General features: G+C 44.7%; 1 protein-coding gene across 1 annotated transcript in view; it reads left to right on the forward strand.

Annotated features, from left to right (window-relative positions):
* SMARCD3 (SWI/SNF related, matrix associated, actin dependent regulator of chromatin, subfamily d, member 3) overlaps positions 1–14,680 on the forward strand; it is a 68,141-nt gene that overhangs the window by 7,906 nt on the left and 45,555 nt on the right. Inside the window, exons 2-3 of the mRNA XM_009640572.2 lie at positions 2,453–2,670; positions 5,788–5,830. Of these exons, the coding sequence (XP_009638867.1) occupies positions 2,453–2,670; positions 5,788–5,830 (261 nt within the window). The remainder of the gene's footprint in view (positions 1–2,452; positions 2,671–5,787; positions 5,831–14,680) is intronic.

Here is a 14,680-nt window from a genome sequence, read left to right on the forward strand (position 1 = left end):
TGCTGAATTCACCTGCTTGGCTTCCTCTGCTGGCCTGTCTCCTACCTCGGCCATCCTCTGCCTGTAGCAATGGTAGCCATTGGTTCTTTGCAGATCATTCATTCCTCTTCTCTCTTTCTCCAGTTTCCTTCATGCATACAAGTGCAGGGAATATCCAAGCCTTGTGATGATCAGGGATGGCGTCGAGCTGGGGCTTTGGGGACTACAGTGGATTTGGGTGGTTAATTTGGAGATGCAGATCCAAATTATATTTAGAATTATGTATTATTATAATATACATTATAATATATTTAGAAATTATAAAACGATGATATAAAGAGGAAATAAACTTTAAAAAAAGTTTTTATTTTATTTATTAATGGTACAAAAAATATTGTCTTCCCACCCCCAATGGACTGTCTTGCATAGCCTCTGGTGCACACACCTCACTTTGGAGACCACTAGCGTACTTCTCCCAAATACTTTCTCAGTCTTTAACTGTTGATAACTCAGAGAAGTTTCTGAGCCAAATATGTTTTCTATGCCGTTAGCATCCCTTTGGAAAGGGGTTCCACAAGCTGACTACCCCCTGTGTGGCAAGCTACCCCCTTTTGGTTGTCTGTGAGCCTGACTCCTCCTAGCCTCCTCTGGTGGACAAAGTTTATTATTCTGGAAGGGGCAGTGAACAGTCAATCCCTAACTGCCCTCTCCAGGCCACTCATGATTTTGCAGAGCTCTGGTAAATGCCCCCTCGATTACCTTGGATCACCTCTTTCTGGATGGAAAATCATAGTATATTTACTTTTACTTACGTGGATGCAGTGCCATAGCTTAATAATTTCCATGCAATTCTTTGTACTTTTTTCAGCTCTACTCTACCATTACTGGACTGCAGGAATCAGAACTGCACACGGCGTTCAACGTGTGGGCAAGCCACGGACAGAGGCGCAGTGATGTTCTCTGTTCCCTTCCTTCTCATTTCTTTTGTTTAATGTCTTTTTTTTGACCTCTAGTAAGCAGTGAACTGTTTTGGTTTGGTTTTTTTCCTCTGGAAGTGTCTTGTTTAAGCTCCAAGGTCTTGCTTCTGCTGGGCAACAGTCAGCTCAGAGCCCCTTGTTTCGTATGTGATGAGTGGATTGTGTTTTCCCATGTAATTCACTTCAATGTGCATTGGAATCCATTTCCATCTTTCTTTGAAGTGTTCAGTCTGTCTCATAAAGTCCTTCTGCAGTTCTTTGAAGCTGGCCTTCGTCCTTGCCAGCTTGAAGACTTCAGCATTACCAACAAACTTGTTCACTTCCTTGCTTTTTCTCTTGCTTTTTTTTCCTTTTTTTTTCTTCAGGTTGCTTATGAATATGCTGAAAAGCGCGAGTCCCAGCAAAACTCTGCATGTGCCTGCCTTTTATTTTCAGAACCAATTGCTTTTACCTCATTTCTATCCTTTAACCAATTCTTTATCCTTAATGGATGCCATTGCCTCTTTGTTTCCTTAAAAGACTTTGTAGAGAGACTCGGCGTTCAGAAGGCTTTTGTGTATGATTACTCTGATTCACATACCGGTTCAAATGCCTATAGGGTGTGTGTATTTGTCTGTATTCTCACATATATGTAGACATATAATCAACATTTTGATAATTCTTAGAGTGGAACTAAGCTCTCAGTTCTAAATTGCATTCTGCAGGTGGTAATTATTTTACTGGTGTTTTTCCTTGACGACTATAAACTTCTAGATTTAGAATTGAGTTCACTGTGTGTCTTGCGCAGCATTAAGCTTGTGATTTGACCCAAAGTGTCTCTCCAGAGCACACTGAAGTTGACATAAATGTCAGGACTTCAGAATGCCTACAGGGGCTGCTGGCAAACTACAACATTCCTTTTGTTTTTTATTTTAGAGGCTTGATCAGAGCCATGACCTTCTCTTAAAGGATTCTTGTTGCTTTATGAACTTGCACTGCTCCCTGATGTAGGTGAAGGAGAGGGCTCTTAGTGGGAAATGTTTTATCATAGTGTTTTCATGGTTCACCTTTGCTTGTTACAGTCTCCCTCCTGATCAAAGCAGCCTGCTAGTCAGTGCAAAATCGGAAGCACTGTAGATGTAAGCCTGCTTGTAGCTTTGATTAGCATGTGAACTGCACCAATTTGGACTGCGTGTAGCTGCCATGGAGCTTTTTCTTCGGTCTGAACATAGAGCTTTCCGCTGCAAGCTGGTCTGGATATGTTAGTGTCCACTGAGTGGTTTCCCAAGCCTAGTATTTCTCATCCTTGTTTCCTGTCTACTTCATCACTGAATTCCTCTTGATGATGTGCAGGAAATACCAGTCCAGAGCTCTAGTGCTCTGTGTGGTTGCTTGGTGCTTCTCAGGATGGTCAAAATGGGGAACTTGCGGGAGCTAGTGTCTGATTATGCACACATGTCTTTGCAGCTGAAGAAGCAGGGACCAAACCGGCTCTTCTTTCTGTTTTGCTTCTCTAGCGACCTGGGATGCCATCAGGAGCTCGAATGCCCCATCAGGGGGCTCCCATGGGTCCCCCAGGCCCCCCATACGTTGGCAGCCCCTCAGTGCGACCTGGGATGCCCCAGACCGTGATGGAAACAACAAGAAAACGCACTGCACCACAGCAGGTCCAGCAACAGCAAGTGCAGCAGCAAGTGCAACAGCAGCAGCAAGCCACTCAGAACCGGACTAGGAGGTGAGTGTTCTGGAAAGCAAGCATGGGAGGACAATTTGAGGAGCTAAACTTGGTATCTTTTTAGCAATAGGTAAGACCTTTAAGGTCAAATGAGACAGAACAGGAGATTTATATTTTGGCAGTTTCTTAATCAGGAAAAACATTGGTAAATTTTACTCTTTACTTTGTGAGTGGTCTTGAGCAAACTGACCTTTACTAATGTCTGGTTTTGCAGTTATAATGCCTTTACCTTGCAGGGTTATCAGGCTATAAATCTGGCTGTTATATTTAGCCTTTGAAGTTAATGAACAGTTCTCTTCTAATACAGTGCAATTACTGTACTATTTGTTATCTGCTTTGTATAGTTTCTCTGATTTCTGGCTAGCAAAATGGTTTGTAAATGAGACAAGTAGAAAAAATTTTTGGTTGGTCATGTGAATACTTGTACCATGGTCACTCAGGAGAGTGGTCATAAAACTTGCAATTGTCACAGGCATTCCTACATATGAAGTAAAGAGATATGCATAGGAAATAATTTCATAGAATTAGAGGTTTTTTTTTTTTAAAGGAACTTTCTTTTTAAAATATGCCCACTTTGTACAGTGCTGAATGCATTCTTTCTTAAACAGCAGTTCACTAATTTCTTTTTGCAACTTATTAGACCTCAGCAGTCTTTGAGTTCCAAGTGTGAGCCAGTTCCTGATAAATGCGTAGGGTGCAGTCATGTAGGTGGCCTGCCTTTTGCAAAATTGGTATAGGGGTATGTGTAGGTTCAGAAAGTGTTCTGGCGGTATCGTCATACTTACTTGTAGGTAAAAGACGACTCTCTAAGCTCAGTACTTCAGGAACCCTGCTCTGTCCAGGTTATATGCCTTGGATCAGCAAGCCAGACTTGGGAATGCTTGTGTCTGGGATGCATCTGGAAAGGACACCAATCCTGAGAGTATTAATACATTACGATTGAATACAGAAGGAATGTGTGTGAGTGCAGCACACGAGCTCAAGAGATGCATGTGCGTCATGGAGGCCTTGCCCAGCACTAGCCAAAATGCACATTCCACAGCACCTCCCAGGAGGAACATCAGGAAACTGCACAGAATAGTGCCTAACCTTCAAATACGCAGGGTAGATATACCTGAAAAATTGCCACTGCTGAGTAATTAAGGTAAACTTTAGTCACTAACTGGTTTCCAGGGATCATTAAAGAAGAATATTTTCTAAAAGTTGATGGCCTAACTCACAGAAAGAAGCAGTTCCCCCTCCCCAGGCCTTAACTTCAATGCTCCTAGTTTTGAACCAAGCAGTAATCTCTGCTGCAGTGAGTCCAGCTCGCACCAGTGCTTCCTAGGCACTCAGGAAAGTTTCTGTGTTTCTTCTGCCATGCTTTCCCTCCAGAGAATGTGTTGAATGTTTTCCCCTTGTTCATTTCTACCCCCCTGTCATTTCCCATTGAATTTTTTCTGTTTTTTCAGGCAAACTTTCCTGGCACATTGGGTCCAATTCTGGGAGTAACTGAGTCCTATGTTTTAGGCCAAGTAGGTGTAGTTGTCCTTTCTTGGCAGGTTTGGTGGAGACAAAAAACCCTCATTTCTGTAATAGACTCTTGGAGAACCGGTTGAGACCTAAGTTGTTGGGGGTTTTTGTTTGTTTTTTACTTGCTTTTTAATTGCAAGCCTTTGGGGTTGTTGCAGGTGCATGCCTATCCCATTTCCCCGTGGGAGGATGGAGTTTGCTCAGGCATTGCTTCCAGATTCTGTGCAGTGTTTCAGCGCAGATTTGATTTTGTGAGCTGTGGAAGGCGTTGGAGGTCCACACCATGTAACATTTCAGTCCCATTGTTCCTATGCTTTTAAAAAGGAACATTGTTCACCTATGAAGTTGGGTGTAACTGTGTGGATGAATTTTCTGCCCCCGAGGAAGGATGTAGTTTGCACCTCTGGGCACAAGGAGTTCCTCACGCTTGGCTTATATAGGGATGGGGAAGAATCTAAGAATCTGGTATTTCAGGCCAGGCTTCTTATTAGCAAATGTAGGAAGGGAGCATGCCACGTTGATGTGTGTGGAAACAGCTTTTACATGGACATGGCTGATGACAGACTTCCTGTATGAAAACAGTGAGGAAGGGCATCCTTGTGACATGGCAGAGCGGCAGCAGGCAGTTTGCTGTCTCCATTTGTCTGTCGCAGATGGAGTGATTCATCTCCTGCTTAAGATAAAGGCCTCACAAATTGCGGAGATGAAGAATAAGGCTCTTGGCCCTGTTAGAGAAAGCTAGGTGACAGTTTTGGTGGGCACAAATGGTTCTTAGAATCTGAAGAATTCAAAAGACAATGTATTTGGCAATCTTCCTGACAGTACCATTTCTTAGGCACATACACCTTTGTGTCAGTGTACATGAACACAAGTATGGTTTTAAAAGCATGGATCTATAAATGTGCTTATGTATGGGTATGGATACATTATGTATATACAGTGCAGGCACACATATTTCTTCCCACATGTGCGTTCACAAAGATGAACAAATATGGAAACATAAGCCCACTTGCCTTTGTATATCACTCATGCAAATAGGTTGCAATAAACCAAGTCTGTGTATGTAGGGAAGGGTGTGCATATATGTGTGTTTTCATACATCATATGAAACACACGTATATACGTATTTTCATCAGCACTCAATTCTGGGTGTGAATGAAAACATGCATGTCATCTGTTTGAACAACTTCACGTGCTGTCTACAGGCACTCAGCCACTTCCATGTGTATATGCATAGGTGTATCTATGCATACTTTGACACGTGCGCACGGTCCTCCTACGTGCTTTTTCTGTATCTGTAGACAGCCTGTGCACATGCACTTGCATACATTGCTGCCCTGCACCACAGAAGATGCTGTGATCAAAGAACTTGCACACTTCTTTCCAAGATGCATAACAGACAGCCCTGATTTGTTCTTAGCTAACTACCTCCCCAGGCTGCTGAGAGAAGGGGTCCTAGGTCCTGGGCATGGGTGAGACCCTTTTGCTGATGCATGCACAGCTGTGCACCAGCATGTGGAGATGTCAGGATAATTTAGCAGGTGGCCTCGTTACTCCTAGATCTGTCACCATGGTAACGTGTTTTTTTCTTTAAAAAATGTACAGTGCCAAGAGGAGGAAGATGGCTGACAAAATTCTCCCTCAGAGGGTGAGTCGCTTTCATTTCCTATTCCCTTCACAATCAGTTCAGCATCTTAGTGTAATTAGAGGGATTTTAGAAAATACTTTCACTTTTTGTTTAAAAATCTAATTAAAAAGTAAGTAGGCAGTGGGTGAAAGTCTAGAGAGCAAGGCTGGGGCTGGGGCTGGGGGCTGGGAGCGTGGAGTGCAGCCCGGCCTGTGTCGTCCTCGTGCACTGGGTTAGCCGAGCCAGCACTGCCACTTGCTGGATGGACAGTGGTGCTGGGCTGCGAAGCACACGACTTGGCGCTGGGGCCCTCTGCTTCTTAAGGATGTTTTTGATCAATTTTTGAGGCTGGCCAAAAGCTGGTTCAGAGCGCAGCTGTACCTGTAGGAGATGGGCTCGTCCTCAGGTCTCTCTGGCCCAGCAGAGCTGCCAGGTTCTAATTCTTGTGGTTGTATCTTAGCAGGACTGAAGTGAACCCGTGTAAACAGCAGAGTTCAAGGGGCCTGCATTGTCCAGAGAGTTATTAATTCTCTTATCCCCGGGGTTATGTCTAGCTTTTAGTGTCTGCCTATGCTTGATCCTCAATGCTTAAATCTTCTACTGCCTTTTTAAACACTGGAATTTCTCTCTGTTCCCCTTCTCCTTCTTTATTCCCAGACTTTTCCTTTCCTGTGTCCCCTTCAGTACAGTTCTCCCAAAAGGCAGACTTCCTTAGTCTTCAAAAGGCACACCCTCACCACATGCTAGTCCCAGTTTCTTTGGCTCTGGTGCTTTTTCTGGGCCCTGAATCCCTTTCACAGGTGTGTAGATCTCCATGTCCTTTTGAAGTCTACCTCTCCACTGCTAGGATAAACCCAAGCTTGCTGGAAGCCTCTGGATTCCTTTCTGTAACATTCCGCAGGTACCTAGTGCCCGCCACCTGAGGAGGGGAGCCCACTTTGGTGCTCCTGGTGTCATATTGTCACTTCTTGTAACTCCTGCCACCCTCTGGAAGCACAGCCTCCCATAGCTTAGCTGTTAGTACTCTCATGCTGCTGTCTTGAGCGGACTGAGCTACCATTAAATCCAGACCTTTGAGCTACTTGAGGCCTCTGTAGCGTTTGTGTTACAGCCTTGTTCCTGCTCTGCTTGGAGTCTGTACTTCCTTAGAATGACAGCTGGGTTTCTTGTGCTGTCAGTTCTGTCTGTCCCACACAAATTGTTTTCACAGGCAATTTCCATCCTGTATGGTGAGGCTGTTGCTTTAAATATGTGTCCATTTCAAGGCTTTTGGTTTGGTTTTTTTTTTTTTTTTGGGTCTGGTGCCTTTCTAAGATAAAAAAGTCTCAGAACAGAGGTAACCAAACTTTTTTGGCAACAGAAGACTTGTGCCTCTGTTTATCAAATCCGTGATAATTCTTAATAGGTAGAGCCTTATTCAAGTATGTCAAAAAGCTGTACAGATGCTGGCACCCTCCAGACCCATGCTGTCACCAAATGTTCTTGACTTTCAGTATCTTTGCTGTCAGCCAATAATTTTAACTGATGGTGTGATAAGGGAACACAAATTGCTAGAGTTCTGTCTGCAGTGGAGTTTTTATCAGTGCAGCTGGAGTGCTGGTATCGATGATAGGATGTTGTGTCTGGATTAAGGTACTCCATTAGGCTGCCATCAGTGTATCAGAACCTCCTTATGCTCCTTGCCATCATGGGATGGGAAAATGCTGTGTGCATCGGTGTCCTGTCAAGCGGAAGATTTGCACTGGTGGCTGTGGGATGCACACGAAACACAGGGTAAAACTTCCAACCTTCCGGAGTATTTTCCAGCCAATCAGCATCTGTTACCCACAGACGTTTTGCAGACTCTTGCTTGTGTCTCCTGGGAACTGTGAAGGGGAGAAGGGAAGATATTAAATACATCTTACTCTTGAACACCGCCTTATGTAATAGCAGAAAAGGAGGTGGGTTTTCAGCGTTACTTGCTGTGCTAGCGAGTCGGGCAGTTGGCACGGGTAACCTGCTGCTGAACTTCCGGGCTGCGCTATAGTGCTGGAGCACATTGCTAGTTGGGTAGGGTCACTCAGCTGCTACGGTTCAGCTGTTTGTGAAGGATTTAATTTTACATGGATATAATTGTATGAGAAGGTTCAACCTAGAAAACTGTTACGTGTAGGAAGACAGGATTATGGAACTGCATGGGACCTCCTGGCACATCCAGCCTGGTTCCCTTTGTCATGAAAGCCATGACACAATTGCTACCTCAAGACTAGTTAGGTTCCTTACTTCTGAGATACTTCAGATCCAGCAGCTTTGCTTTTTTTTTTTTTTTCTTTTTGCTAGGCTCCACAAGGCAGGTGCTTTTAGTTTGCCAAGTAAGAGGGGCTCCCCACAATTCTTATCCTCACAATTCTTCATTATATCTATTCCAGGTTAAATTCACCTCTTTTGAACCCCTTTAAATCTACCTCTCAGGAGGTAGCACCTATACATAGTGTTACAGATTACCAGTATCACCAGTCCTTGAATGCCACTAATGCGTTTTTGTCTCTACTGGAAATACCTAGTGATGCGGATTGGGATCACATTTCATTTTTTATGGCCTTACCACATTGATACAGCATATGGTCATTCTGTGATTGACTAATACTCAAAGTGTTTCTATTTTCCATTGTTTGCTACCGATGAATTCCCATATTGGAGCAGGAATTATGGGTACAGACTCTGAGGAACATGATCCTGTGCTTTGTAATGCTGTTTTTCATCCCGTTTCTATAGACAGTGCCACCCAAATTTGTCATTATTAAGTTTTGTTAGCATACTTCTCCTTTTTGTGCTTGAGCTATTAATGAAAATATCTAAATAAAATCAGTTTCAAAAATGGTCAATGAGGTACTTCCTGCTTCATACTTTTTTTCTATACCAGTTCTTTACCAAGTGTTGTTCTTGTTCTAATCCCCATTTTTTAGTCTAAAGTAGTGATTCCACTTATGACTGTATGTCAAATGCTTCACTTACATGCAAGTCGATTGGATTTACTGCATATCTTTTGTCTAAAATGGAATTTTAATGAAAAGAAAGACTTGGTTAAGCCCAGGCTGGCATACAATAATGTAACAAGGCTTAGCATTTTGTATAGCGTATTCAACATCAACTCTAGTTCTGAGCAGCAGGCTATACCCCACCCCATTGTCCTCACCTTTGGATCCTTCCCTTGTTCTCAGGTCACTGAAACCCTCATTCACTTTTGGAAAAGTTCATAGACATCTTCATTCATAGCTGGGGACCTAGATCTCTGCAGCTGATGTGGCCTTTGTGACCCCAGTCTGGTAGTTGTGCTTCAGTCTTGACCTCGGGCCACGAACTGTCTGTAGAGAAACATGGCTGCACATCGGATTGTGCCTCGTCTTTCTCCAGGCCTTGTCTCCTTGTTACTTCTGTTCAGTGTCTTGTTTTCTCTTAGTTCTGAGTCACTATATTTTTTTGCCAGGCACTGTGACTGTGATTCACTATTCTGTTTCTTCAGCTTCCTTGCCTACCCGTTCTGACACGAGAATCTCAGCTGAAAATCGTTCTGACTCCATAGTTGTGTCTCTCTGCTTTTCCCCATTTCACTTGCTGGGTGGAGTGCAACTTTGAAACAGCCAATGGCTTCTCCTTCAATGGCATGCTTGTCTCTTAGTATTGGCTACTGTTCTCACTGGGCTCCAAATTCCCGTGAGGACTTTTTGTCTAGCTGGGCTGATAGGTTTTTGTACAGCTGTCCTCTCCTTTTCATCCTCTCTACTTCATTCTCCTTTACACAAATATCCGGGCAACTCCCACTAACCACCATATGTGATTCTCTGCACAGATCCCATACCATAGTAGCTGTCCTGTTGTTGTTTGGTCACTGCATGGCTGTTGTTCACTTCTTTCTCCATCTGAGACAACCAGAGGTGAGGAACACCTGGATCTGCTATTCACTTGTAAGAAAGAAACGGTTAGGAGTGTGATAATCAGTGGCAGTCTTGGATGTAGTGACTGTGAAATAATGAAGTTCAAGATCGTGAAGGGAATGAGGCAGGAGAATAGCGAAGTATGGACCCTGGACTTCAGACAAGCAGAGTTTGGCTTATTCAGGGAACTGGTAGGTGTGATCACATGGGAGGCAGCTCTGAAGGGCATGGTGGCTCAGAGAAGCTGGCAGGTCTTTGAAGACCCTCCAAGCACAAGATCAATCTGTCTTGATATGCAGGAAAATTAGCAGATGTATGAGGAGCCCAGCTTAACTAAGCAGGAAACTTACAGTGGAGGTCCCAACATCAAATGGCAGCATGCAAGAGGTGGAAGCAGGGACAGGCTACAAAGGAGGAATTTAGAAATGTTGCCTGGGCATATAGGGAATGGTATCAGGAAAGTCTAAGTTCAGCTGGAGTTGAGATTTCCAGGGGATGTCAAGGGCAACAAGAAAAGCTTCTACTTTTACATTAGTAATAAAAGGCTGACCAAGGAAAATGTGTGCCTGATGCCGAGTGGGCTGGGTGATATAGTGACAACAGAGACACAGAAGTCTGAAGTACTCAAAGCCTTCTTTTTCTCTGTCTGCACTAATGATGTCTCCCATACCTCTGTGATCAGTGAACACGTTCAAGAGCTAGCAATGAACAGGGATGAAGCCAGGGACTACCCGTACAAGTCCATGGTACCCAACAGGCTGTATCTGAGGGTGTTGAGGGAACTGGCTGATGTCATTGCAAGGCCATTGTCTATTACCTTTGAAATGTCGTGGAAATCGGGACAGGTTCCCAATGACTAGAAAAAGGCAATTGTTGCACCCATCTTCGCAAAAGGCCCAAAGAACAATCTAGGGAACTGCAGCCAATCAGCCTCACTTTGGTCCCTGGGAAGATCACGGAGCAAGTCCTCTTTGAAATACATTTCTGGACACGTGAAGGAGAAAATGGTAATAGGGAACAGCGAGGATGGATTTACCAAGGGTAAATCATGCTTGACCAACCTGATTGCCACCTCTGATAAAATGACTGGATCTGTGAGCAAGAGATAGCAGTGAATATAATTTACCTTGGCTTTAGCAAAGTTTTCAACACTGTCTCCCATAATGGTCTTGTATCCAACTTGGGACATTTTGGTCTAGATGAGTGGACTGCCATCTAGTTGGATTATTTGGCTTAGAAGGTGGTGGCTAATAGGTTGCACTCTACCAGGAAGACAGTGACAAGCAGAGTACTGCAGGGATCTATCCTGGCAGCTGTTCGGTTTAGCATCTTTATCAGTGACCTGGAAGAGGCAGTGGAGTCCTTGCTTATAAAATTTGCAGATGACACCAAATCATGGGGTGGGGCAAACCAGTCGATACGCTTGTGGACAGGCTGTCATTTAGGGGGAGCTGGACAGGCTGGAGGAATGAGCTGACAGGAACATTATGAAATTCAGCAAGGTCAAATGCAAAGTTCTTACTTGGGAAAATGGGAGCGTGTAAGCTCTTGCTGGGGCTGCCTGGCTGGGGAGCGGCACTGCTGGAAAGGCCCTGGTGGACAGTACGCTGAGTGTGAGGAAGAAGTGTACTCTGGCAGGAAAGATGACTAATGGTGTCCTGGGCTGTATGAACAGGAGCACAGCCAAGAGGTTGAGGGAATTGATTACCCTTCTCTGCTCAGTACTCGTGTACAGCTAGAGCATTGTATCCAGTTTTGGGACCCTCAATTAAAGAAATACATTGGCAAACTGGACTGAGTTCAGCAGAGGGTCATCAGGTTGGTCAGAGGGCTGGATCAGCACATGAGGAGAGACTGAGAGGACTGGCCTTGTTCAGCGTGGAGGAAGGATGGCTCTGAGGGGACCTAGTAGCAGCTTGCCAGCTAAGAGAGGATGGTCAAGAAGTGGAGCGTGGTAGGAGAATGAGAGCCTGCGAGCGTAAGTTGAAACAGGAGAGGAGCTGGCTATATGTATGGAGAAACTTTTTCACAACAGGACAGTCAAGCATTGGAACCCAGAGAGGTTGTGGGATCTCCACCCTTGGAAGTTGTCAAACCCCAGCGTAACCTCATCATTGACCCTGCTTTGAGCAGGAAGTTGTACTACAGGCCTCCCAACATCCCTTCAAGCTGGTACCTGTGATCCAGCTGCTGTTCCATAGAGCGTCTCTAGCAGAAGTCTCCAGAAATCTTGCTTTCATATGCCATCTGACTCCCTGCTCTAGAGTTGATGCTTTTCCATGCTAATTGACTTTGTGGTCACCTCTCCAGTTGTTTCGTTGGACTGTATGCTTCAGAGGTTTGGCTGGGAGCCACTGAATATAGAGGAACTACTGAATTGCTTTTATTAGAACTTTGAGAGTAACTTATAAGGACTCCTTATAATGCTGATTCATAGATGTGACCTGTAGCTTTCTTTTGTGCAAGTAAACATTCAAATATAAACACCGTGGGGCTTAGGTGCTTGTATGTATTGCTTCTATCTGCCCACGTTAGTCTGTGCTCATAACTTGATTACCATGACTGGCTGGTGAAAGACTTGCTTAACTGTTGCTTGTAGTGTTGCTGGATCTTTGCATTTTTGAACGGTAACTGCATGTAGCCATGAAATTCAGAATGGCACAGTCTTCAGTTGCTTTTGCCATGTTACTGGGCTGTGGTTTTGGCTCTGTGGTAGCCAGTCAGAAAACATCTCTGAAATACTGAATACTCTTAGGGATCAAGACTCACAAGGTGGCACAGCGTTAGCATTTCTAAGGAGTGTCAGGTATCCTTCTTTGATCACCGTAGAAGCCTCAACGGCAGAGACACTTTTGTCAATAAGCTATAGGCTAAAGTTTCAGAGCAGGGAAATTGTCCAGTTAGCTGGTAAGTCAGACTTCAGTCATTGTCACTTGTAATATGAAAACACTGACTTCTGAAATGTCTAGGTTGTGTGCATCTGTTGTAGGTAGTAAAAAAATTGGCTCAGGATCTAATTGAGCTTGTCAGACTTAGGGGAGCAAGGGGGCTTGGCTTTTGTTACCTCTCTCAAAGATGGAAGTTATAGGCTAGCTTAATTCTAAGGAAGTTACCAAATTTCTATTTATTAGTGTCTGATGATTAGTTTTCTTTAAAGTGAATGGCTGAAACAAAAATGGCTGTTTTGTTTGTCCTGCTCAGGTAGTGAAGAATGCATCTCCAATTGCTATTTCCTGCCTGAAATGGATCAAATTCTATTTATTATTTTTTTTCTGGGACCTTTACTGATTGCCAACTTTCACTTGGAAAGAATCATAGAATCATTAAGGTTGGAAAAGAGCTCTAAGATCATCAAGTCCAACCGTCAACCCAACACCACCATGCCTACTAAGCCATGTCCTGAAGTGCCATGTCTACACTTTTTTAAACACCTCCAGGGATGGTGACCCCAACACCTCTCTGGGCGCCTGTTCCAATGCTTGTCCACTCTTTCAATAAACAAATTTTTCCTAATATCCAATCAAAACCTCCCCTGATGCAACTTGAGGCCATTTCCTCTTGTCCTTCAATCAAAGAAATATCAGTCTGAAGGGAACACTCTTCCGTATCTCAGGGGTTTTTTTTAATCTATCTTTAGTTTAAACGAAAATTAAGTTACTCAGGTGACAGCATGGTGGCTGTCTGCTACAGACAATCTGCCTGATGAAGAAGGAGACAAAGCCTTTCTTAGGCATCTGGAGGAAGCCCCACGGTTGCAGGTCCTCGTACTCATGGGGGAAATTTAACCACCCTGACATCCGCTTTGAGGGCAGGAGCACTGCATGCAAGCGCTACAGGGGATTCCTGGATTGGACTGATGACAATTTTCTGACACAGGTGATCAACAAGCCAACAAGGGGAGGTGCCCTGCTGGACCTGTTACTCACAAAGCAGGAAGCACTGGTTGGGGGTGTAAAGGTTAAGGGCAGCCCTGCTACGAGATGGCAGAGTTTGTGACCTTGAGAGAAGCGAGCAAGACCTGAAATTCAGGACAGCAGGTTTTGGCTTGTTCAGGGATCTGCCTGGAAGGATTCTATGGGACGGCGGCGATCCCTGGAGTACAAAGGGGCCCAGGGAAGCCGGCCGAACTTCAAGGACAACCTCTTCAAAGCAAAGGGGAATGATCAGCCCAACGTGCACAAAGGTGAGCAGGCCTGGCCGGAGGCCGGCAGGACTAAGCAGGGAAATCCTGACTGGCCGCAAATGCAAAGAGGGAGTGCACGGAGGTGTAAGCGGGGATGATCAACCCACCAGGAACAGCACAACGATGCCCAAGCATGCCAGCACAAAACTAGACAAGTCAAAGCTCAGCTGGAATTGAACCTAGCAATGGATGTGGCGGGCAACAAGAAAGCCTTCTGCAAGTGGATCAGCAGCGGAAGGAAGACTAAGGAAGACTCGGGTCTGGGTCTGGTTCTGCCGCTCATGTCAAAAGCCACGGGAAAAGGCTGAGGCGCTCAGTGTTGTCTTTGCCTCTGTTTCTCCTGCTAAGTCCTGTCCTCAGGCCTCCCAGTTCCCTGGGCCTATGACAGAGTCAGGGGAGCACGGCTGCTCAGAGGGACCTTGACAGGCCGCAGAAACAGGATGGCAGTCCAATGTGTAAAGTTCAACCAAGGCAAATACAAAGTCCTGTTGCTGGGATGGAATGATGCCATGCAGTGGTGCAGGTGGACATCACCTGGGTAGAAAGCAGTTTTTCAGGAGAGGACTCTTGCTTGTGCCGCTGATATACCTTGATGAGCAAAGAAGTACTGACTGCCTCAACACTGAAGGCTTGTGGAGATCAAGGAAGGCTGAGCTACATATAGCCTATTTTTGTAGCCAACAGTACTCATATCAGGGCTCAACTTGAAGAGACTCTAATTCTTTCAGAATTCCATATCCTACAATGTAAAGTTTATGGTAGAATGGGTCTGCT

The sequence above is a fragment of the Egretta garzetta genome, unplaced genomic scaffold, assembly GCF_000687185.1.
Source record: "Egretta garzetta isolate BGI_Z169 unplaced genomic scaffold, ASM68718v1 scaffold786, whole genome shotgun sequence".
In the NCBI taxonomy this organism is placed as follows: Eukaryota; Metazoa; Chordata; class Aves; order Pelecaniformes; family Ardeidae; genus Egretta; species Egretta garzetta.